Genomic DNA, 15,172 nt, shown 5'->3' with positions numbered 1-15,172 from the left:
ATCTCAACTCATTTTAGCTCATTTGTGGCCAAATGATCTAAAACTTTACATAATTTGCTTTTAGTTTGTAACACATCATAAAGATACCAAATGCAATACATTTTGTACATTTTTTTCTGGGATAATTAGTTGTAAATATTAAGATTTATTGATGTTTCAACTTTTCTAACTTCCTCTAATCGGTAGCTGTGCTGTAGTACAAACGCTAGCTTCCTGCCCGGGAACAATTAGCTAGGATTTGGATGCAGGTTTATTGTTGTTATTTTCATCTTCATGTATTTCTTCATCAAGGATACCAACACCAACACCTCAGCATATTAAATTATTCTGTTTAATGTGTTTTAAAAAAAACAAGGTAAAAATAGTTTCAGTAACAAATCTCACAGTCATCTGCATATTGTGTGAACAATACAGATGCCAATCTTTCAAAACTCAAACCTTAAAACCAATTAGGTTGAAATGTTTATTTTATTTAGTGTTCATTTATTTAGAGTTGGCATAAAAAAACAAATGTTTCATTAACTTGTAGATACTGCTTAAAAATCTTACAATTGGGCTATGATGTTTTTTTATTTTCTTGCTGTGTTTTTTTTTCTTTTTTGTAGTTAGTTTTAGATTTTCTTGGATCATGTTGACATAGAGTAAATATTTTACACAGTAAAAAGAAATTGCCATCAATAATATTTCAAATTTATATTTTACAGATTAGACTCTGGGTTTAAAACAGTCATTAGAGGTTATTTTTTGAGTGTAAAAAAACTGTGACAAACTTATCTGTCATCTCAAAGAATACCCACATTGGTACACTACAGGGCTTTTCAGTACTGATGAAAGATAAGGGGGTTTTTTTCTTGCAGTTTGTTGTTTTCTCCTTTGCGGTGAGATCTACTTCCCACTGAGCGGAAGGAAGGACATGTTTTGTAGTTTTATCTCGATCCAAGACCATCTCCGCCCCAGATCACACCCCTATAGGTTAAACGCCTCAAAGCTCTCAAGTTAGAACCAGGCTGTTTCTATCCCTTCATCCATCAGGAGGAATCTTTTTCTGAAAAGCGTTGGACAGATGGGGAGAGTCTGACAGGGTGAGAAATTAACTTTTGGAAAAAAAAAAAGAAAAAAAAAGAAAAAGAAAAAGAAATCCTCGCATTAACTTACCTGAATTGTCCGTGTTTTTTTGTTCATCACAAATGCTTGTTCTTTTTTCCAGAAATATATCTCATAATAAGAAGTTAATGGAGAATATATTTGTGCCTCCGCTGGCTCTCCGCGGGATCTCCGTGAACAGCGGCTCCGCGCGCCACAAGGATGCGCTCCGGCTGGGGATGCCCTTCCACATCGACACCGCCTACTTCGACCAGGGGTTCCCCTGCGGGCGGTTGCCCTGCTTCCCCTTCCCCGCTCCCTTCGGCGTGTGCGAGTACTCCTTCGAGCCCGCGTTCATCCAGAAGCGGAACGAGCGCGAGCGGCACCGGGTGCGCTGCGTCAACGAGGGGTACGCGCGCCTCAGAGAGCACCTGCCGCAGGAGTTTGAGGACAAGCGGCTCAGTAAAGTGGAGACGCTGCGAGCGGCCATTGACTACATCAAGCACCTGCAGGGCCTGCTGGACGTGGACGTCTCCCGGATGGAGATGTCGTTCAATGAGGCGCGCGACTGCGAGGCTCTGCGGCGGAGGACAGAGTGCGGAAGTGACGGAGAGTCCAAAGCTAGCATGAGCGACAGCGGGGATAATGTTTACTGAAGATTTCCATAAGCAAAAATACAGTTTAGGGAAAGAGATGTTAAAAAAAAATAAAATAAATTGTAGGAATTTTAAAAAAAATAAGAAAAAGAAAAAAAATCTTAAATCTGAATACATCTATTCAGTAAAGAAAAATAGTTTTTAATATCACTCAAAATGTGCAACACGTCCATAGCATGACAGATCCTTCATCTTATTTTGTGCTGAGCATGAATTTAGTAATATGGCATAAATAATCATGACAAAAATACTTTGTGAGATTTCATGAGCAGCAGTAGTTGTGTTTTTTCTGCTTTTACAAATTAAATAAATGTATTCAAATTTAAATTTAGTTTTAGAAAAATCTTATGCGACTGCATTTTATTTACACAACTGTCCACTGAACTTCTCTAAATTTCACCTTAATTTTTATCTCCCTTCACAGTTTCTCTATCAATTTCATGTGACTTTGACTTCGAAATATTAATATAATTTACAGTCATTTGTTCAAATTAAAAGTTTTCTTTAGACTTAAGTCCATCAGGGCCTAACTGTGCAATTATGTGAACATCACAACAGAAAAACATATTCCCCTTCAGGAAGAAATTTATATTTTGTGTAGGCTGCAAAATAAATAATAAACTAATGCTAATTGCAAAAGTTTGTTAAAATTAAGCTAAAACTGTTTTTGTAATATAAAAAAAATTCATACAAAAAGATGGTGCATTTAATCTCCTAAGCAAACTTTAAATGAATAAAATAGCAAAGACAATACTTTTTCTCTAAGCAATGCAAAATGTAACTGATAGTAAAAGACAAAAAGAATTAAGATAAAAGTTTTATACTAAATGATTCTTAATGGAATGTTAATTTGTAAGCTTCTTGTTTAATAACGGTTAAATTTGATGGTGTCAAATTATATCTTAAAATTTTGATCAGACATTGATCAGACATTAATTAAATGTCTGAATGTCTTAATTGAAGTTTGTATCCACCTACAGTTAGCTTAGCCACAGCATTAATGCTAAATCAACTGCCAACAAGTTGAGCATCTTAGCGGTGGTTGGCCAGGAAAAGGTTTCCATGCCACTTAGGTAGAACATATTTACTAATGTTTTATGCTTTAGTCATAAACCAAAAGATGCAAATGCAAAAGTGAAATGATCATAATAATCAGTAAGAAGCGTGAACTGCTCTAGTATATTAAAATTGGGCGGGATTTGCATGTGCTTTATCTGGCAATAAAGTACTTCTAGTCAGAAATAGTGATCAATATCTGCTAAAATAAATTTCATAAAAACAATTATTTTCTTGATTTTGCTATTTTTTAACACTGTATTTATTATTCAGGATATTTAAATGGACCAAATGGACACAACTTTCATCATCTTTGTTTGAATTACATATTTTTTTGTTTGTTTATTGTTTCGTTCTGCTTTTTTTTATGTTGTTTTTGGCACTAAGAGCAAACCAACATTGTTTGAAATGGTCCTTATGGTGAAATCCTAATTCCTAATTCAACACTGGCAAAAAAAAAAAAAAAAAACTATACTTGTTCAATTTCTTCACATTTTGTGAATTTAGTGTGTTAATATCAATATTATGTGATAGACTGTCTCTATCTCTGACTCTGTCTTTCGGGTTGGTGTGGCCTTGAAAGGTGAACCTCCGAAGATTGACCTGTATTTAGTTCCATATTCTCTTTTCCGATTCTCACTGGTGCCAAACCCCCCTTTTTTTTTTTTTTTTTTTTTTGAAAGAGTAAACAAAACCTTTAATGCAAGTAAAAGGGATTAGGAAAGACCAGCAGAGTGCAGTTCAGATGAACCGTGCTATTATGGAACAGCGGCATTGACAGCCTCGAAGCGTGACGATCCGCACCAAAGGTGTTTATTTGGCAGCACTGTGTACAAATTAGACCCAATAATTAGCTGAGTGCTGGTAGCCCCAGGCTTGATGGTTCAGCGGCGCTGTGAAGACCGAAAGCATAAAGCTACTTAAAGGGAAGCCTCCGTCATAATGGATGTTTTTCTTTCCGGATGTGCAATAAGCTGATTGTAATCGGGTTCGTGCCCCGATTTCTCACAGGAGGCGCTTCTTTTACATTGCATAGTTCGAGCAGGAGTATTTGGTTTAGTTCCACTTTTTTATGTCACAGAGTGCACAAAAAAGAAGATTAATCAAAGTGCTTTTCTGATGCTTGTTCAATCAAAGTACAGCAGCGGCGATCTGATCAACCTATCCAAACAGAGGCGGGGACAGAGGGCCACCATCGGCCTTGATGTCAACAAGCACTCAGGGAAGATGAGAATTTGATGGAAAAATTTCGATATGAAAAGCTAAAAATAAAACAGTTAGGTCTGTGCATGGAGCTACTGTAGAAATGGGCAAACAGATGCAGTCTCTGATCAGACATCACCATCCGTCTTAAGGTAGTAAACAATTCAGCCTTCTTTTTCTGTGTGCACAAAGCTACAGTTGTGCTATGCACGAGAGAAAATTCCTGCAAACGTTAAAGATGACTGCGTGCGATAAAGTTTTATCGGTTGGTGTAAGATCAGCGTGGGACCACCAGAGGAGGTTCCTGCGACGTGTCCAGACAGGGAGCCCTCATGTGGGGACGGAAACAGAAGAACCGGGACACAAAATGATGCAGGGTACTCTCTACACCTCAGGTAAACAAAAGAAAAACAGTACACCAGTTTGGTGATACTGTGTACTAAAACTGACAGTATCATCTGCAAAGAAGGTAATTTTATGAAACCCCCCTGGAAACTACATGAGTGGGGAGCAAGGTTGAAAAGAACTGAGATTATACTGAAGACATCACAGGAACATGGGATGGCTATGATAAGATCAATAAACACTAAATAACAGAGCTAAGTGGGGAAAATACAGAAATAACTCAAAACACAAGATCCAAAATACAGAAGTCAGGAAAAAGTAAATCACAAAGTCAACTAGATTATGGGAAACTGCTGTAACAGCGGATTTCATTCTGCAGGGTTTGGCTTTCATAAACTATGAGTGACTCACTGGTGAATTTTGCCAACAACATGTCAGACAAGTTGCTTGAAAACTCGTTGGCCAAGCTTATAATGTTGAAAGGAACACCAGAAAAAAAAAGATTAGATAGAATTTATAGCAATTTATACATTTACAAATGACTAAGTGTTGCACACTTAGCCGCTCTGGGAGCCGACGGAGTGCGGATCATCTCATTTGAATTCAGGCACTCAGCAGAAGTGCAGATCCTCCAGCTTGTCAAGGAGAGCCTCCTTTTCCAGCTCCAACACGGAGATCCGACGGTTCTTCTCGCTCACTTTCTACGAGAGGATTTATTTTTAAATTGGTGTGAAGGCATGGACTGAGGAATTGAGTGAAATGAGCTAAAACTTATTCAGCTTTATATGTACCTGAGTCAGTACCGTGTTTCGCCAGCGGAGGTCGCTGTCCCCCAGTGGATCACAGAGACAGGGATTGCTGCTGACGTTGGATTCACTCATTATAGAGCCGAGGGAGCCGTTAACCCGCTGGATGTGCGTGGGGAGGCAGGACCGAGCCTACAGAGAAACAAACACTTCACCACAGTTAAAGAGAATAGAGCTGATAATGTAAACGACGTAAATAATTAGTGAACGTTTTGGATGATGCGAGTTCCTAAAATGCAACATCATGGCTTCCAAACTTGCTTTCTCTAATCTTGAGTAGCTGTTTTGATAGACATCTATCTATCTATCTATCTATCTATCTATCTATCTATCTATCTATCTATCTATCTATCTATCTATCTATCTATCTATCTATCTATCTATCTATCTAACTTGAGGTTTTTGTTGTAGTCCAGAAGCTTTTGGTGGATGTTTTTGCTGGTTATGCAAAAACATATAATTTTATTATTAAGTTCTGTTATTTCTTAACAGAGTTTAATTGCTTTCCTTGTTTTCAAAACATACTATGTACATTTTTAAAAGGATTAAAAGGTTTGACCTGCTTCAGTCAAAGAATCTCAATCAGAATCTCGGAACACACAAATGTCTATAAGTTTCAGCCATAAACCTGTTGATCTTAAGTTAAGCCATAAAAGTTTAGAGATAGTCTCTCATCATTGTTTTATTAATTTTGTCAGTGCTAGTTTAGCTCAATTGTTGTCTCATCTGATCAAGACATTTGGGCTTGTTCATGTGAAAGTTGGTGATAGTTTTTGTTTTTCTAACAGACCTTCTTTCCAATGCTATACATGAAACAAAAAATAAATGTCCAGTTCATTCTCAGGCCGACTCATCCACTGTTTGTTTTCTCAACAGCGCATGACGCTGTACCTCTGCTGCACGTTTGTGGTAAGCGCCGGTGCTGTATCTGGTCGCGACGCACCGCAGGGCCCTGTTCTCCTCAAGCCGCTGGAAGTACCACAGCCGACCCTTCTCCAGAACCTCCAGACCCGACCACAGGGCATCCTTTTCCTTTTCCAGGTCCTTCATCCGCTTAATCTGAGTAGAAAAAAAAATCAAAATGTAGAAACTCTTCATTTGGACAGCTACTTTACTACAAATTACATGAATAGTAATCAGAACCACTATTATTCTTACTTCCAGTGGAGAGAGTTTGATAGAAATAGATTAAAATATATATCACAAGAAGATAATGAAGTGATGTACAACACATTGAGGCCACTTTAATATTTAAAATATAATTAAAACTATGATGAAACAGAAAAACTTCAGAAAATATGGACAATAGTAACAATGTAAGCACATCTGAAAATATTAATTGAGTCTCCCTAACTGTACAGAAGACTAAACAAGGAACTTTGCAGAACAAACTGGACATGTGGGGATTTATCACTCAGACAAATTCAGCCAAAATGGAAATACTGACTGTTGATAGCAGGAAAAAAATAAATAAACATGATGAATCATCAGAATCAGGAACACATCAGCCGCCTCAAAGAAGGGCTGTAAATTTATAGGCAAAAAAACCCAAACATAAAACTGCTTATTAAATTAGATTTTAGGGATATTAATATAATTGTTGAGGCCAAGTCAAAATCCTCTTGTAATTTTGGCATGGTGAAAAGCCAAAATTTTAAACTTTTCCTTTCAGTCCAAAGCTTATAGGAGCAATAATATGTTACATTGTGGACTCGGATCTAAAGGAGCAAAATTACAGGCTCAGAATGTACCAGAAAAATAAGAATAAAAGATTCTACCATGATTATCACTTGTGGGGGACATCCCACAAGTGAAAAAAACCTTCATCATGATGTCACATCATGTTAAAATGTTTTATTTCATAGATTTGGCTCCAGGCGCACATGCTGATGTGTTTATGAACACACACACAAAAAAAGATCAATGTAGGTTTCAAGGACAGTTCGCTGTCGGCCACTGTGGTCCTATAATGACAGCAGTGTGTTTTTGTTCCAAACAATCGATACATAACTTTTTAGGTTTTGCCAATGTTCTGTCATTTTCCGGAATAATGGTTTGAATTTGTGTCATAATTATGCATCAGGGTCCAGCATTAGGTTAGAGGAGGTGGTAATAAATGAAAACCCAATGGATTCATAGTTTATATGAGACTGAACTTCTTGGGAAACCCCTAAAATACTAATTCGTTTCTTCCAAAAAATACATCCAAAGTGATAAAAATGTCCAAGCCCTTTAAATCCTCGGGGCCCAGGGCCAATGCCGTTGCCAAAACAGTTGCTAGAGTCCATCCCTGTCTGGACTGGGTCCAAAATCTAAGCGTTCGCCAGCTTTTCAAACCAGTTCCTAACAAGAAAAGCAAGTGTTACTAACCTAAAGTAACTGGGAGAGTTTTAGGGTGTTTTCTGTACTGCAACAAGTTCAACTTGAATCCTTCCAGAGAGGAGGACCCACATGCAGCAACAAGGACGTGGACAATTGAGTAGTAAAGCTAGAGTAAAGCTAACGCTACCACCTAGTCGCTAACTTGACATCAGATTTCTAGGTGTTGTTACTCTCATTTAAAAGTCACTCCTAGAGGCTAGCCAAAACTAGTGTTAGTTGAAAACTAAAATGATTAACATGCTATCAAGTGTAAATGGAGCGCTACAGAGAAGCTAGCTGTACATGAGAAGTTCTTATTTATTACATATAGGTAATAAATAATATTCATGAGAGTTCATGAAGTGTATAATGTCAATGACAAGCTTCAAAAATGGCAACAGCTTTATTTTCTTTGATGGTATAGAGGACTTTCTAATTTTAGCAAAGGGAAATATGAAGCTAACTATCACACAAAGCTAACCAGCTTGAGCAGTCAAAATGATGCCTTTCTAGCCAACTCTTCCATATCTACATTTAGCTTATTTGTATGTTTTAAATACATAGATTTGAAAACACTGAAGACACAAATCAGAAGAGAAATATAGAAGAAAGATTTGAAGAAGTTTCCAGAAGATTTTAAAGGAGACAACACTACTGGACTTTACAAAAAATAAATCTGACAAATTCTTTCTCTCATTATTGTGACATTTAGCAAATAAAAATTATTTTAGCAATTCTAGCTAATCTAAAACAAGAGCAATTTGACTTCAGTTAGTCAGAGTGCTGCTTTTTGAAATCTTAGCTTACTTCATGTCGTCAGACAGGTACTATTCAAGTGATTTCTTGATTCTACAGTTCAAGCAATGATCAGACCTGGGTGTGGCTAGTAAAGCTGATCCAAAACAATGTGACTAATTACAATTAATTCATAATTTAGCAGTAAAATGATTTTAGTTTAACAACTTTGCATCATATAAAAACTACATTTAGCATTTACTAAGATCATATTTGTCTGATATTACAATTTGTTCTTTACAGATTTCCTTAACAGTGAAACTTTTCCAAAATACTGCAAATAAGTAAAAAAATAAATGCACTCACAGAAGTTATTTATCCATAATCAGCACCCTATATGAGTTGAAAGGCGAACTAACACCTTGTAGTCACTCTTGAAGCTGCTTCTACAGAAAGACATATAGTTAGATAATATGTACTAAATTTCAAGCTTCGGGAAAAGGTCAAGAAAATGTACCACAGTCAAATGCATCAACTTTGTGACACTTTTATGGACTCCGGAGGAAGTAAATTGTGACCTAGTTATCATGTCTGACCATAAAACACACACGGAGACAATATACACAAACACGACCTCACCCATAGGTAGAAGCGAAGGGCCTCCTGGCTGTGAAGGCTGGTCATCAGTGGGATGATGACAACGGTGTAGGAGCCAGAGGCGGAGAGACGGCAGGCCATGGAGAGGAAGTCATGAACTGAGGGCTACCCCATACAGCTGCCTTCACTGCCGACAACAAACCACTGAGCTACACTGGTTTGTTTCAAAGAAAGAGTGAGTGTGTGTTTGTTTGAGAGACACACACACACACACAGAGGAAAAGAGAGAGAGAGGGAGAGAGAGAGAGGAAAAAAGCAGAACGACTGACAGGCACCATGGTGCCCCGAGGGTGAGGTAAATTCCTCATGTCACTGCTATGACTGGTACATCAACAGGGTGGATAGCGCCCGAGTGAATGCAACGGAAAACACAACAGTATAAAAAAACGTAAAAATGAGAGCAGGAAACCTGAAAAGTGGCAGATTTTTAAGGGTGTGGACTGGTGTGTTTTGGAGCTCAGTGTCACTCCTGGATTTAAATCAGAACTCCACTGAGGCTGGAAAACGACTCTGCGTCTCTTGTATCCGTCTTCTTCTGTTTAAGGACTGGCAGACGTTTCCAAGTATCACGTCAAGCATTCCCGCGCCGGTGCCGCAGAATGAAAACAGCACATGTAACTGGTTTCTTATTTTAATGCGCCTTCTGTCCCGACATGCTTCCAGGAATGCGTCACAACCTGAGGAGAAAAAGGGTACAGAATAAAACATGTAGATACTGTACATGTTTATATCGTTCTGGTTCTGAGTACAGAAAGTACATTAGATTTGACTCACCTGCATCTACATCTGAGGATGAAACAAAAAAACAAAACAAACAAACAACAAAACAGTTTCTTATTGGTGGCTGAAGTGAGGTTTGATCAACAGTTTCCTCAACTCTTCATAGTCCATTATGTCCATACTGTCACGATACCATGACACGCTTCCTGCAGATTTGTCCACATCCCAAAGATGCTATGTTGGAGTGAGAGCTAGTGACTGTAGGGTTTGGACTGCAGTGAACTCATTGCCATGTTCAAGCAAAATTAGCAATTTAAGGTAAGGAGCAACTAAAATATTTTATTTAATAATCTATTCGCATTAGTTTGTAATCGCAGAATAACTTAAAAATAAGATCTGAAGAGTGTCTGTTCGTCCTGCTGTCTTGTGACTGACGGCCGACCTGTCCGTGTGTTCCCTGCTTTTCACCCATTGACCCCTGGAGAAAAGTACCAGCGCCCCCTGCTGGATGTGGATGCCAAGCTGCTTCATGTTAATCAGTAGATGTTGATCGTTCTGCCTCTACAGCTGTACATCTGAAAACAGTTAAATTACAAGAATGTTCACTTGAAGCTTCATTATCTTCCAAATCAGCTGTACATTCAGCATTAAGTACGTTTAATCATACAGAGGTTGTGGCTGAGCCAGTTCCTACTGACAGTAAAAACAAGTTAACGCATCTCTCTTTTTGCAGGGCGTTCCACTATTACACCCAGTTTATTGCACATAAATTTTAATCGTCTCTAAAATTTTATAGGCAATTTTGAGTCCGTTGAAGTTGCAGCGCTGGTCGTCAACCAGCAGGGGGAGCAGTGAGTCTGCTTGTTGGAGGCAGCAAACTTCCACAGCGGCTGTTTTCTAACGGAATGTAAAGGCAATGACTTCTGTGAAACACCAGGTGGCGCAACACAGTGAGAACACAGTTGGGTTGAACCTCTCTGGTTTGACCGGACAGTTTTAAAAACGGGTGTAGATGTAAATCAAAACGATTTTTCAAATAAATAAATAAATAAATAAATAAATAAATAAATAAATAAATAAACATTTCAGCTTCACAGACAGAGGCTAATCATTCAAACTTATTGAAATCGCCTTCACTGTTTTTTACATTACATGTACCATTTTCTTTATTTTATGGGGGGAAAGATCAGCAAATGGTAACATTTTATTCTACAAAAAAAATAATAAATAGTAAAAATCTACAAAGTGTATTCATCCCTTTATGACTTTTGTGAAACTTCTTACCACCTGAAATAGATCAAATTTCATCTACTCTTTTTTGCAAAACAGCTCAAGCACAGATTTTAAATCAAATTTACATCTGAACTTTGACTAGGCCATTCTATCTTGTGAATGTGCTTTAATGTAAACCATTGCATTGGTTGTAATGACCTTGCATCTTAAGGGTCTTTTTCTTCATCGGGATGGTGGGATGTTCAATTAGAAATGACACAGTTAAAGATATTTTTTAAAATGCTAATTCCTACTTATAACGTACTTTAAAGTACATCTAGTTTTCAAATTCTTTTAGGCTTGGTTTAACAAATTTATTCTGATTTAAAAACAGGATTTGGGTTATTTTCTTCCAAGACGCCTCCTATATTTAGCAGAGTTTAATAAATTAAATAAAAGCTGATTTGGGTGCAGTGAACTCAGTTTCTCAGTAAAAGTCTCTGGGTAGACATGGCTCCGCTGATAAAAGTTTGATTCTAAAAGAACAAACACTTTTAAGTTCAAGTTTATCTGCAAGGCAGTTCAAAGTTCTGTACTTCGTAAAAACATCGTTCAGTCACCGGTTGTGAAATAAGCGACACATTTTGACAAATGCCATCTTCAAAACCATCAAAGCACATCAAAGATTTTTATCTTTGATTTAAAGGAAATCAGTGGTTCGGCTGCTTTGCAGTTTTCTGGAGGTTTGTTCCAGATTTGTGGTGCACTTGAACATTTTCAACTGCAAGAACATTAATAATTTTATTCCCAGTAAAAATAGAAAAAAGTTCAATAAATTTGGATCATTCTTGAACTGCAGTTGGGCACCACATAAAAAAGTCAGTTCATGTGCCACAAATGGCCCACAGGCCGCACTTTGGACACTCCTGCTTTAGACTGCAGTTGGATTTTATTTTTTTTATTAGGTCTATCAGAATAAAAGAGGCTAGATACAAAGATTTTCCAGGGGTTTTGGTGATTAGGGGATAGAATGTACTCCCTGCGGAGACGAGCTGCGCTCTGTGTCAGCATCCAGGGGATAGAGCCTGCAAGGGGAGACCCATGACTCTGTTACATCACGAGACGTGTGATCCCCCCTAAATCATGGCCTAAAGCTCCATGAGCTCATTGTTTCATCCACAACAGATTGTTGTGTCCCCATTTGGAAGCCCATTGCAGCTGCTCAGAGTGGATTTTCTGGACGGGTCAAATAATAAAACGAGTCTTTATGTAAATATCCCGTCTTGTTCTGGCCGTTTCTGTTGCTGCTGCAGATGTGCAGCATGCAGATTTGGAGTAATTTTCCATTCTTGGGCCCCTGCATAAAGAGGAAGTTACCTAAATATCACATTAAAGTGTGCGACTATATTTACAGCTTAGTAGTAGTAGTAGTAATCTGAACACACATCAGCAGAAGGGGGAAGGTTGTGATACAGGCGCTATAGTGAGACGCTTCCACTTCTACAACTTTGTGGCTAAAACTGGGGGGCCCCTTCGCTTCCTGTGTTACTCTTTCGTGCTTTATCACACACCTAATGCTTTTGCTTTCTCACTGCCACTACTCGCACATACTTTTAAAAATGGATGCGAAAAAACGTGGACGCGGATTTTGCAGCTCGGGCAACTCCAGAGAATCTCAGATCAACATTTTCAACACGTTGCGGCACAAACCGATGGGAAAACAACATTCTTCACGTTGTCTTTCATTGCAAAGTCTAACCAACCAAAGATAAATATCTGGTTATGAAATATTCACAAAATATAACGTCCAAAGAGAGTTTATGTACCTTCTACAAACATGCAAAGGAAAATGCAAAATCTTTAATTCTACCAGCATAAAGTGGATGTTGTATGATGAATGTTGCAGAGCATAAAAGATAATTGATACTTTTGTAACTCAAAGTGTCGGTATCGCTCAGGCTGAACTATATAAATCCATCCCCAGAAATGTCTCACATACATGTCCATCAATAAAATGCAAAGAAACAACATAGAGAACCAAACATGGAGAAGCAACATTCAGTTTTTATACGTGGCAAATCCAGAATAAACTCCCAGAAAACTGCAAAACAGCTGAAACACTGTTCTTTTAAATCAAGACTAAATGCAGAGTTGCCTTTGATTAACAGAGAATAGAACTCTGATCAATATATTTGATGTGTATTGATTATTTGACAAAATTTAATGCTTACAAGCTTGTTTCTCAACTGGTGAATGTATGATGTGAAGCACTTTGACGTTGTTGCTGAAATGTGCTATACAAATAAACTTGAACGGAAATCTTTTTAAAGCCATCAACAAGTCCCATCACAATTCGGTCTTATTTATCACAGTTTTGGTTTACATGTTGGCTCACAAAACATGACAGCTTTCACAGTTTTCATCTTCCATGTGGTTTGTGTGAAGATCTTTCACCTCCATATGTGACCTGATTCACTGCTGCAAACTTTAAATAAAAAAAAATAAAAAAAAGAAGAAACCCAACACCATCAGCGACAAGAAGGAGCCAAACACTGATCTAAAAAGTTCTCCTCCTGTGGTTTCGACATCTGGATCTCGAAGCAACAGCGAGAAATCCTCAATCTTGATCAGGACATTGGTGCAAAAGACGACAAAAAGACGACAAAAAGGTGTCAAGGAAAATGAATGGAGAATATCTGATTCGGCTCCAACTGAGCAGACAACCTTCACAAAGACGACACCATGGAGACTGCTGGGTCGCCGTGCAGGTAACATGATCACACACAAGAGAAGCCAGTCGGGCCACAAATGGACTCCACCCCCCCATGCATGCCCTTCACCTTCCTTTTGCCTCTCTGTTGCACTGTCACGCACCGCTCAATAGGTCTTGGACAGACGCAAACCAGATGTTGCCCAGATGTAAATAAAGGGGGAAAAAAAAACAACAACAACAACACACAGATCAGCTGGAGCAGGCCACTTTTTCTCCTCAGCTGTGCAGAGAAGAAACAACCCAGAAGGAGCTGCTTGTGTTGACACACACATGCATCTGTTTTGATGGAACTCCACACACACACACACACACACACACACACACACACACACACACACACACACACACACACACACACACACACACACACACACACACAAAACCTAGTGAACTTCAGAAAGTGGAGGATTATTTTCTGTTTTCCGTTCTCATTTTGGATTACAGATAACAAGACAAATGCTTCTCAGGAGAAAAAACAAAAGATTGATTTACCCCTCCCACCTCCTCCTCCTTTTTCTCCCCACGCCCACAATCCAACTCTGCAAAAACAGTATTTCAGATAGCGATCGCCAACAGGAGAGGCTTCACGCGCAACGTGAGCGGCTCTGAAATCAGCACCTCAAACCACTAGTGTGTGTGTGTGGCAAGAGAAACTGGAGCATGTCTAACGTTTGATTCCAGCTATGATTTTCTGTTCCGCAATGGAAGGAAGAATATTATCTGAAATGTAGCTTTTTGTCTCATTTCAATGGAACTGAGACAAAACAAAAACTTTATGAGAAAAATCTAACTAAAAGCTTTTGCTACTGCAGTTTTTTGAGCGTAGCCAGGTGGAAGTGTTGCTCCTCGTAGGTTTCCCATCATTTTTCTGTTTCTAAATTTCAGATTTTACCAGAGTAAAATTCCTGAACGTCTCAGTCCATGTTCGATGTTCCACATTCGACATGCTCAAGTCAAAACATTGACGCTGTGTTTGAAGTCGGTCGAAAACCAAAAGACGGCAGTGGCTGAAGAGTTAAAACCTGCTTAGATTGTATTTTGGCATCCGTCCATCTTTTAATATTCCACTCCCTTGCTGTGTTTTTTTATTTTTTCAAAAGATTTCTATCATTTAGATCCCAGACCAAAATAGTGAAGTAGTTTAAAAAAAGAAAAACAGTTTGCTCTCTCGCTCCTCCTTATCAGACTTTAATGTTTCAGATCCTTAAGCCAATTTTGAATGGTTGCTACAACATGAGCAAACACTCTTCTTTGGTTTGATCTCACTACATCCAGGCAGGACCAAGGAAACGGTCAAGTAGGATCTGTGTGAAGATCTAAAGAGATTCAGAAAAGCATACTGGAAGACCAACATGGTGGTGGTAGTATGATGATCTGGGGTTGCTTTGCTGCTTGGAACCACAAATTCTGGAAGGAAACACCATCGGCCATCTTGGGCTGAAATGCACTTGGGTCATGCAGCAGAAAGTCCGTCCTCTCCAAGTTTCTCATGAATGAAAGATAAAGATTTTGGTTGGCCAACTCAAAAAGTTTGGTTAAATGTGACCAAGATGTCGTGGTGTGAT

The 15,172-nt window shown here is 38.5% G+C and overlaps 2 protein-coding genes across 2 annotated transcripts; one reads left to right on the top strand and one right to left on the bottom strand.

The window, feature by feature from the left end:
* Positions 1 to 667: 667 nt before the first annotated feature.
* LOC106941298 (achaete-scute homolog 4) lies at positions 668 to 1,790 on the top strand. The gene is made up of 2 exons (XM_015024277.1): positions 668 to 1,082; positions 1,208 to 1,790. Exon 2 carries the CDS (start codon positions 1,233 to 1,235, stop codon positions 1,737 to 1,739), a length of 507 nt encoding a protein of 168 aa, XP_014879763.1. The 5' UTR covers positions 668 to 1,082; positions 1,208 to 1,232; the 3' UTR covers positions 1,740 to 1,790.
* A 3,051-nt stretch (positions 1,791 to 4,841) lies between these two features.
* sapcd1 (suppressor APC domain containing 1) lies at positions 4,842 to 10,652 on the bottom strand. Its single transcript, XM_015024264.1, has 4 exons — positions 8,885 to 10,652; positions 6,041 to 6,208; positions 5,135 to 5,281; positions 4,842 to 5,044 (listed from the first exon to the last, which is right to left on the bottom strand). The coding sequence occupies exons 1-4, from the start codon at positions 8,981 to 8,983 to the stop codon at positions 4,955 to 4,957; spliced, it is 504 nt and encodes a 167-aa protein (XP_014879750.1). The 5' UTR covers positions 8,984 to 10,652; the 3' UTR covers positions 4,842 to 4,954.
* Between the last annotated feature and the right edge of the window lie 4,520 nt (positions 10,653 to 15,172).

This window comes from Poecilia latipinna, unplaced genomic scaffold (assembly GCF_001443285.1).
Source record: "Poecilia latipinna isolate Pla-1442-1.1 unplaced genomic scaffold, P_latipinna-1.0 Scaffold92, whole genome shotgun sequence".
NCBI classification, from domain to species: Eukaryota; Metazoa; Chordata; class Actinopteri; order Cyprinodontiformes; family Poeciliidae; genus Poecilia; species Poecilia latipinna.
This window is presented reverse-complemented; position numbering and strand designations above follow the sequence as displayed.